Source organism: Trypanosoma conorhini (assembly GCF_003719485.1).
Source record: "Trypanosoma conorhini strain 025E chromosome Unknown Tco_14.4_contig_00103, whole genome shotgun sequence".
Classification (NCBI taxonomy): domain Eukaryota; phylum Euglenozoa; class Kinetoplastea; order Trypanosomatida; family Trypanosomatidae; genus Trypanosoma; species Trypanosoma conorhini.
In genome coordinates, this window is record NW_021704189.1 from 1 (window position 1) to 9,005 (window position 9,005).

A 9,005-nucleotide genomic window follows, 5' to 3' on the forward strand; every position below is an offset into this window, starting at 1 on the left:
ATGTCTATCTATCTATCTGCTCATCTCTGCCTACTGGGCGGTGAGTGAGTCTCTGTGTGTGTGTGCGAGAGAGAGAGAGAGGTGTGATACGGTCTAATGCTGACCATTTTTCTTCTTGTTTTTGTTTGCCTCTGACCGCATTTCTCATGCCACATAGTCGCCGCGAAACTGCACGTCCCTTTTCTCTTTTTGCTTGATATGTATATATACACATTTATACATATATGTTTTATCTTGGTATCCGGCTTCTCTGCTTTCTTTCCTTGTTTATTTGCGCGCGGGTGTTAGCTTGGTGCTCTGATAAGGGGACCTCAGCTATTCTTTCTCTTCGTCCTTGGCGATGCGGGTGGCCACGGAAGGGCCTTTTCTCCCTTCCGGGGACCGGCTTGCCTTCTTTCCAGACCCAATTGTGGAGGAGATGAGGAGCATTGCCTTGGCCGTCCTGCGACGACTATTTTACCCTGTTCTCCGGCGCCAATTGGCCGCTCTGCACCGAAGGCGGGCCCTCGAGTCGTGGCGACGCAGCGAGGACCTGGCGGCGGCGATGAGGCTCGCCCTGGAACAGCTTTCTGCGCCCGTGCTGTGCGCCCAGACACTAGGCGTGGGCGAGGCGGTGGCGCAGGCGTCGGGGGCGGTAGAGCGGGCCGTTGCCTCGGCGGACTACCGTCTCTTTGCCGAAGGGGAGATGGTGCAGTACGCCGGGGAGCCGGGCAATGCCGTGGTCGTGCTGCTCGTCGGCAGCGTGAAGAAGCGAGCGTGGACGGTGAAGACAAGGAGGAAGTCCGTGCTGGAGAGGCCAAATTCCCTGCCTTCCACCGCACCCATTGCCGTGATACCGTTCGAGGAAGCCTCGCAAATGAGTCGTAGGTCTTCCACGCGCAGCTTGCGCCACAGTAGCGTGTGCATCCCCCAGGTAGACACGCCCCCAAAGTTCTATGCGATTGACGCCCCTGCGGTGTTTGGGGAGAACACCACAGTGGGGGGATACCCGTGCACGGAACACCTTGTGGCGGAGTCTCCAGTTGTTGTGACGGCCGTCCTGTCGAGGGAGGCCTACTGCGAGGTCCTCGGCGCGTTTCCAAAGCCCATTCAGCAGCAGGTTCTACTGATGGCACTTAAGAGCCGTGAGAAACTTATTCCGCGGTTTGCCCCCATGAATTTTGGTCGCATGCGGCTCTGCCCGCTACTCACGGAACTTAGCGACGATAGTTTGCGGCACCTCATGGATTACCTCGTCCCATGCATGCGAGCCGCCGGCATGCAAATTGGTGAACTTGACAACCCCAAGCACATCTTTTTCATTCGGCGGGGTGTGGTGCATGTACGTGGTGAGGAAGCCCTTGTGGCAGACGTGGGCTCCCCCACGCAAGCAAGGAGCCGAAGCCTCCTTTTGGAGGGTCATACGTTCGGCGAGCGGCAATGCATTTTCCGCGAGGCGCTCGGGGACAGCTTTTATGCGCTAACCAACGTGGACTTGTACTTGCTGCCCTTTTCTGTGCTCATTCAGTTTATGAAGCAGCAACCGGACGCACGGACGACGATTTACGCCTCTGCGAAGGCGGCCTCGTTGGTGCTGGAAAGCGATTACGAGGGGATGCGGTTTGTCCCGGCTTCCCTGGAGAAGCTGGGTCTTGTTCTCCTGGGTCCTGCACAGCTCTCCAAGTGGTTTCAGCGGCGTGTTAACATCACCACCGCTAGTTCCAGGCGCACCTCAGCTTTCTGCGCCTCGATCTTGGATGTGGGCAGTGCGAAGGCCCCAATGGACTGCGGCGCCGTTGGGGTCTCGCCGCACTTTCTTGAGCAGATACGCAGGATTCCGCTGTTAAACCTCTGCTCGCCAACAGACGCCTTCTACGCCGAGTGCGCGCTTCACTGGGAGACGACTTCGTATGAGGCAGGGGAGTACATTGTCCGCCGCGGCAGCGAATGCAACCGTCTGTTGCTGTTTTCACAGGGGGGTGCTGCTGTCGTGTTGGAAGAAAAAAAGGTTGCAGAGGGTCTCGTGAATTGTCCCCCAACCGCCTCGCAGAAGGAACTTTCGGTCGTGCCACGTGAGTGCATCATAGGCTACACCTGCGTGCGCCGGCACCCCTGGATGCTCAGCGTCATCGCCGTGGAAAATCAGGTGGAGGTGTGGGAGATGAAGCGGGTGACGTTTGTAGAACTTCTTCGAAAGCATCAGTTGGAGCGGAAGATGCAGGAGCTTGTCCAGCAGCTGATGCAGCCTTTAATGCAGCTGCAGACCCGCTCCAAGGTTCTTGACATGCAACCACTTTTGGCGCCGTCGCCCAACTCCCTCTGGAGTGAGTGCCGTTTGCCTAACTTGCATCCTGTGAGCCTGTGCGAGTACCTGCGCTTCCCCGCCTGGAGAGAGGGGGATCTCCCACGGCCGTCCAGCAGCACGAACCGCCGTTCAAGCATTTGGTAGCCCTCCTTAGGCGTTGCTGGGAAGAGGGAGAGAGGGAAGAGAGGAGGGGAGGAGGGGAGGGGGTTGAGTACCACCGAGTCGGCTGCGCCTTCCCTTCAATATCGACGTCGGTGGCGGCGGGGGGAAGTTGCGGCTGGGCGGGAGTGAGATCAAGTGGCAACGGCAGCGGGGTGGGCGAGATGAATTGTGAACGCATATCTTCATGGAGGGACGGTGCCGACGGTGCCTGTCTCGGCCACTCCTTACTCGACCGCCGTCCGCCGCGCCAATGCATCGTCGGGCACATGGATCCCAAATGGCGCCTCGCCGGCTTCGCCAGGGGTGTACCTCTGTGTGTAAAGGAAGCATCCCGCCGTACGAGTTGCCGCAATTAGAGTAGAGTTAGAGGGCATAGTGCATGTGATAAGTGTGGATGATCTGCCGTATTCTGTTGTGTCTATTAATGTGCGTGTGTGGCTCAGTTTGTGTGTGCGTGTACACAATAGCTGGAGCGAGGGAATAAGCACCACATGGATAGCAGCCACAGCACGCGACTGAAGAAAAACATCCCTCTCCCTCAAAGAATAAACTAACAAATGTAATTACGTGAGCAAACGTATTAATTTGTTACTTCTCTTCCCACCTTTAACTTCAGTATTGGTTTACGGAGACCTCCAGCTTGATATTTACCGTGTGCCTTGTCGTGTGTGTGTGTGTGTGTGGCTGGGCCTTGTTGTTGTTGGGCGCGTGGGAGGAACACTTCCCTTTCATTGCCGTTTCAGATGAGCTCTTCCGTTTTTTTGTCGCTTCGTTGCCGTGCGTTGCTGCCGCTGCCGCCTCCGCTGCTTGACGGGGGTGCGTTGGAGCCCGCACGCGCATTTTTATTTTTATTTTTTGCCCCTCCAGACTCGAGAGACAAACCACCACTACTCACCGCACGTCTCTCCCTTTCTCTCTCCCCCTGCGAAGGTTGTTGTTGTTGTTTGTTTTTTTGTTCTTTTATTCTCGCGGGTTGACGAAGACCACCGCGAAGGGGTTTGCTTGTGCGAAAAAAAAGAAACTGACGGGGAGGGATTGCGTGTGTGTGAGAGAGAGGGGGGAGTGCGGATTGGCGACTTAAGAGACGCAAGACAGTGAGGAATGACACAGGCGGTTCCACAGTGCCTCCTGCAGTTGCTGGAGGACTACACACTGCAGGCGCTCGACGCCGCGCAGGACGTCTCTGACGAGTTCGAGGAGGAGTTGACGGAACTGACGAGTCGCGCCGAACGCATTCAGGCCGTTTTGCAGCTTCTTCGGGACTTCGAGAGGAGCCGTCCGACGCCGGCCTCCCCAGCGGCGTCGGAGGCGATATTGCGAAGCTCGCCCAAGGCTCTCACGCAGTTTGCCCTGCAGGCGTTGGGGCAGATGTCAAGAGATCTCACTGGAGTTCCGGATGCCCGTGCGGCTGCGCAGGAGCTTACTGCCCCCTCGTTTGGTCTGCAGCCGATTGGCAGGCCCGTCTCGCTGGCAGAGGCGGCGCTCGACCTCTTTGCTCGCAACACGAAAGTTGTTTCCAGACGTGTAGAGAAGCGCAGACGCGACGCCGACACCGCCGGGGGCGAGTCCCGGCAGGAGGCGGCCTTAAAGCGAAGCGTCTTCTCACACCTTGCGGAGGAGCAGCGAGAGCGGCGGTTGGCGCTGTACACCGCGCGCACCGCCCTGTTTCCGCGCGCGACTCCGTTGCCCACACTATCGATCAAAGGCGGCGAGGACATGCTTCCGCCGTTTGTGGCCCCGGCCGTGAGAGAGTTTGCCGCGCTCAACGTGGAGGCCGAGTGCAGGATGCTGTCGGCTTTTTATCGCGTGGACGCAAAGGCCCAGCTGCTGCGGGAACTGCCCGGTCTTCGGAGTTCAATCAGACACCTTCAAGAGTCCTTGCATGCTGCCGGCGTCTTGCTTCAGTGTCGGTGCGACGGAATGCATGAAGGGGGGACGCAGCCATGGCTTGAATTTCCTTTTGTTGGCGAGGGCGTGATTAGAATATTAGTCAGACAATCCCTGCTACTCGATGTCACATGGGACTCCGTGCGAGGAGGAGGACAGTGGCGCGTGTTGTCGTTGCATTGGCTCTTGCGCGCGCAAACACTACCGGAAATCTTGCAGCGGCAAACTTCAGCGCCGTGCGTGTGTGACGGCGAGGTGGATAAACAGCCCCTTTCATACGGCGGAGCGCTGCGTGTGCAACCAGCGCACAGCGAGGCCACCGTACGCTACCTCACCAACTGCCTTGAAACCGGGTTGGAAAGTGGGTGTCTGGGGGCTCTGCGTGTTGTGAACGCCGTGGTGATGGAGGTGGTTGAGACGCAGTGCAAGGCGTTGAGAGAGAGATTTTTTGTGGGCCCACTGGAGTCCTCGTTCATGCTGGACGTTCGTCCGGGAACACACGTTGCGCTGAAGCTGGAGCTGCCGCCCACGATGGGGTCGGAGCAGGGCGGTGCGCTGCACGTCAAGTACAAGCTCTGCCTGGGCACGATTGTTGTGGAGCGAAGAAGGGGAACAGACACCCGAATGACGCACCAGTCCGACCTTTACGCCGACTCGCTGGTGCGGCTGAAGCCTTCCCCCGCTGTGGTTGTGGATGTGGAGTCGTTCGTGTGGCAGCTCGCCACTGCGTAGGCGTCCGCTGCGCAGTGCTTTGGTCGCCCCGCCTTTTGCCTCTGCGGTCTTTTTTTTTTCTTGTTGTGTCGTCTTGACGGATGTAAAGTGTGTGCTCCGTGCAGCTGCGGCATCAATGCTTGCTGTTCTCTCACATGAACTCCGTTCAGGGGCATCTTTCTTTGGTGTTGCGTAGACGCCCGCAACTTTTTTTTTTTTGCCTTTTGGTTTTCTGCAGCTCAACCTTCCGCACACTTCTGCGAGGAAGAAGCGTTGGCGGGGCAAAAAGACTGTCGAGGCCTGTCGAGGAGCGAAGGGGGGCGGAGGGCAACTGACGGGGAACGGCCGATGAGCGGCGGCGGTGACGGGGGCGCGAGGGGCCTTGCTGCCGAAAAGGGCGACGGCGACGGCGTCATTCGCCTGATGCTGCTGCTCCACCGGCGACTGGTGTACGGCGATGGGCCGGCGTCCGTCCGTCCGTCCGTCGCCGCCGCTGGTGATGGGGGCGGCGAGGCCGCTTCGTTGCATCCCTCTTTGCTGCGCCGCGCGGGCGGCGTGGCAACGCGGCTTTCGTTCGACGAGGTGGATGACGCCGTGGCCGGTGACAGCTTCCGCGGTGCCCTGCTGCATGTGATTCGTGAGGACCTGAAGGACGCGATTGGGCGGCGCCACACCACCACCGCGGCGGTGACCCCCACCGCCGACGCCTCGTCGCCTCTTCAACTCACCGTGGGGGTTGCCGTGTGGCCCCTCGAGCGCGGCGGAAGGCTGACGGTGAGTGAGGCGACCTCCCAGCTTGCCGCCTACGTTGGGCGGACTTTCGCCTTCCCCGCCACCCTGGCCTTCATTGGGCGGAACATGCGTCCCCCGTGCATGCTTGCTGTCCACGCCGCAGGCTCTGCACTAAACGGGGTGCCGTTGGTGGCCTTAAAGGGGTCTCCAGCGGATGAGGCAGGCGTTGCGATGCCCACAGAGATCGCACCGCTTTTGCCACTGGCGTCCTACCGGCATATGCAGCTGCAGGGAGGGTCAAGGCACGACATCCGCGCCTCCTATGAGGGGGCGCGGTGGGGCGCATTCGCCGCAACGCCATCAGAAAAAGAGCGGCGGTGTTGCTCCCAGCAGCTGCAGAGGCCGTCTTTCTTGTTCTCGTTCTCCTCACCTTCCCCGCAGCGGGGGGACGGCGGCGAGGCTCTGCCGCTGCAGTCGCAACGAAAGCCCTCCGCGTCGCCGTCGTCCCCCGACTTGTCTCTCCTGGAGGCAAAGACATACTGCTCAAGTTCACTCTCATCGAGCTTGCAACCGGCCGAGGAGGCCGCTGCAATTCCATTTAAGCTGCATACGTGGAAGGGCTCGCCACCGTCACCGGCAAGGGCTCCAAAGCAGCAGCAGCGGCAGCTGCCGCCGCAACAGGAGCAAGAGAGGGCAGCACCGCAGAGGCCGATTATGAAGCGGGCACGCGTGGATATTGTTTCGCATGTACCAGACCCGCTTGGCCTCGTTGTACCCAGTCAACTGCTGCTCACGCCCGAGGTCGTGTTGGCTGTAAGGGATGATATTATCGGCCAGGCACTTATGGACTTATGCACACTGGATAATGTGGGTCTCACAGTGACGGTCAAACACGATTCCGAAAGAATGCGAAATGGATCTATTTGTGCTGCATCTCCATCTTCATTGTCGCCGCCTTCATCGCCTGCGCAGCCTCGCTCCTTTCCTTGTGCCACTTTGCAAATTGCGGTGGACGTCCCGCGGCCGCTGGAGCTTGTGGCCATCTCTGCACTGGTAGACCATTTGCTCGGTCCTGGCGCCTTGGCAGAGTGGCTGCGTGTCATGAGGATTCATGTGGGTGAGTTGTTTGCGCCGCAGGGGTTGGATTTGGATAGCACTTACGTGAACAACCTGCCGCTTCGCTACATTGAGGGGTTTCTTCAAACGAATTGGGGCACACGACATTGTGCTCCACATCCGCGAATACAAATGCGCTTAACTCTGACCCCTCTGGCTCCTCAGCGATATGGGCTTCAACACCGTCGCCTCATGAAGTTAGGGCGTCGCTTCGGCGCAGTCAGGTGGACAAGGAAGTTGCGCTTTCCGTGCCTGGCGAGGACGTGCAAGAGCCGGCAGAGCCACGGCAGGGGCCACCAAACGCGTTGTGTCAGACGCTACTCGTGCAGGAAGAGATGGAGCAGCGGCGGGCTATTTCTGAGCAAACGGCCTTGGAGACGGAAATCCTGGAGCAAACACAGTCGACGCCGCCCTTTGTCTCACCAATGTTTTCAGGCTCACAGTTGGACCCCGTGGAGTCCACATGCAGTTTCCTCGAGTCAGTCAGCACACTCACCGTTGCCACCGATCCGCTTCCCTCGCCGATAAGAACAGGGATCGAGTGTATAAATCAACTGTGCGCTCCAGCAGGGAATGAGGTGGAGGGACTACGTGCTTCGGGGGGCACTGTGTCGAAGTTATCCGCGTTGCAGCGGGATTTTTCCTCAAAGAAGGCTCCTGACCGTACGATCAAGGAAACGTCAAGAGATTCTCTTTCTGGCAGTGATAGCGGGTATAGTCGTGAGGACACTGCCGATGCAGTGCGCATGGGTGGGTGTGGTGAGGAGGAATGCAATGACGAAAATGCGTCAACAGCTGTTGCAGCTGAGAAAGTGCTGAGAAACCGCCAATATGCTGGGAAAGGAACGGGCGGGGACGTCCATAACGGGGCTCATGTTCCTCAGGGTTAGGCCCATGCAGAAGCCTTGTACGCTGCAACACCGGCTTCAGTGGCCTGCTGGGGCTAATTTTTTTTTTTGTCACAGTTAACTCCCCGTATCATAGTTCTGCAGTTGTGGCACGACTGGGCCGGCAACGGGATGAGTTACAGGAGGCGCTGCTTCGGTCGCTTTGGAAGCAGGAGCTGCTGGGTGCCGCACGCGATACTTTAATCACAGGGCGAGTTGCGACCGCTTGCGCTTGCCGTGGCGCCTGGGAATGAGACGGACACGGAGCTATCGCGTAGCTAAACAATTAAAAAAAAACGTTAGCAGTGGGGGCAATGGGGTGCATGCTGAAAGCGACGTTACGCGATGCCGATGACACCGGCGGCAGTGGTGGCAGCAGTAAGAGTAGCCAGCATAACAGCAGCATGACGTACAACGCGCCGGCTGCGACCGGCGAGCGGGATGGGGCCGATGGAATGCTGTACGTGAAAAGTTACGTTCCCTGCTCGAGGGCCTCTCTGCGGAAATTCCCCCATTCTTCGTCTACGGTGATCCCCTCGCTGCGGCATATCTGCGGCACAGAGCGATCCGAGGGGTTTCTCGTACGGGGGGCGATTATGGACCAACTCGCGTTTCCCACCAATTTTTTTTTGTTTCTACTTTTTTTTTTATTCCGCGGACATGGCGGTACGACGCGGTTCGCATGTTGGGAGGACACGCGGGTGCCGTGGGTCGCTTGCGTGCCGCACCGAAGGTGGGACTTTGCACGCTCGTGCGTCTGTGGGGTGGTGCTGACCTCCTTCTTGGGCTGCTGGCGACAGCGGCGGCGAAGATGAGCGTCGCCCCCACCCACCTTTTTTCGCCTCCTCGCAGGTGACACACGTCTCCGTCTACGCCGTTTTTTTTCTTTGGAAGTGTGTGTGTGTGTGTGCGTGTTCTTTTCCCTGGTGAGGGGGCAAAGACGAGAAGCCTTTTTCTTCGTGGGCAATAGTTTCTTAACAGAGAGGCCCAGGCGTGTGTGTGTGTGTGTTGTGTGGAACGTACGAAATTTTACTTCCTTTTTCTTTTTTTTCTTTTTTCTTCCCCAGAGGGCGGCTCCCTTTGAGTTTGCTGCGACTCTCACACCGCTTCTTCTTTTCGCAAGAGGTGGCTGGGGATGCCGTGCCGCGGTGCGTCATTGCGGGACATTTCCCCGTGTTTCTTTTTTTTAAATGCTTTATTTTAACTTATTTTTTTTACTTCGCCTC

General features: G+C 58.3%; 4 protein-coding genes across 4 annotated transcripts, besides 7 other annotated features; all 4 read left to right on the forward strand.

The window, feature by feature from the left end:
- The first annotated feature begins 196 nt into the window (after window positions 1–196).
- Window positions 197–226: a microsatellite.
- Window positions 227–340: 114 nt separating this feature from the next.
- On the forward strand, window positions 341–2,428 carry Tco025E_02570 (uncharacterized protein; the record flags this gene model as incomplete). Its single annotated transcript, XM_029369495.1, has 1 exon — window positions 341–2,428. The coding sequence occupies one exon, from the start codon at window positions 341–343 to the stop codon at window positions 2,426–2,428; it is 2,088 nt and encodes a 695-aa protein (XP_029230393.1).
- Window positions 2,429–2,451: 23 nt separating this feature from the next.
- Window positions 2,452–2,490: a sequence feature (G-rich).
- Window positions 2,491–3,098: 608 nt separating this feature from the next.
- Window positions 3,099–3,129: a microsatellite.
- Window positions 3,130–3,376: 247 nt separating this feature from the next.
- Window positions 3,377–3,406: a microsatellite.
- Window positions 3,407–3,547: 141 nt separating this feature from the next.
- Tco025E_02571 (uncharacterized protein) lies at window positions 3,548–5,065 on the forward strand (the record flags this gene model as incomplete). Its single annotated transcript, XM_029369496.1, has 1 exon — window positions 3,548–5,065. The coding sequence occupies one exon, from the start codon at window positions 3,548–3,550 to the stop codon at window positions 5,063–5,065; it is 1,518 nt and encodes a 505-aa protein (XP_029230394.1).
- A 327-nt stretch (window positions 5,066–5,392) lies between these two features.
- Window positions 5,393–7,420, forward strand: Tco025E_02572 (uncharacterized protein; the record flags this gene model as incomplete). Its single annotated transcript, XM_029369497.1, has 1 exon — window positions 5,393–7,420. The coding sequence occupies one exon, from the start codon at window positions 5,393–5,395 to the stop codon at window positions 7,418–7,420; it is 2,028 nt and encodes a 675-aa protein (XP_029230395.1).
- A 673-nt stretch (window positions 7,421–8,093) lies between these two features.
- Tco025E_02573 (uncharacterized protein) lies at window positions 8,094–8,594 on the forward strand (the record flags this gene model as incomplete). Its single annotated transcript, XM_029369498.1, has 1 exon — window positions 8,094–8,594. The coding sequence occupies one exon, from the start codon at window positions 8,094–8,096 to the stop codon at window positions 8,592–8,594; it is 501 nt and encodes a 166-aa protein (XP_029230396.1).
- A 78-nt stretch (window positions 8,595–8,672) lies between these two features.
- Window positions 8,673–8,694: a microsatellite.
- A 78-nt stretch (window positions 8,695–8,772) lies between these two features.
- Window positions 8,773–8,794: a microsatellite.
- A 22-nt stretch (window positions 8,795–8,816) lies between these two features.
- Window positions 8,817–8,840: a microsatellite.
- Window positions 8,841–9,005: the final 165 nt, after the last annotated feature.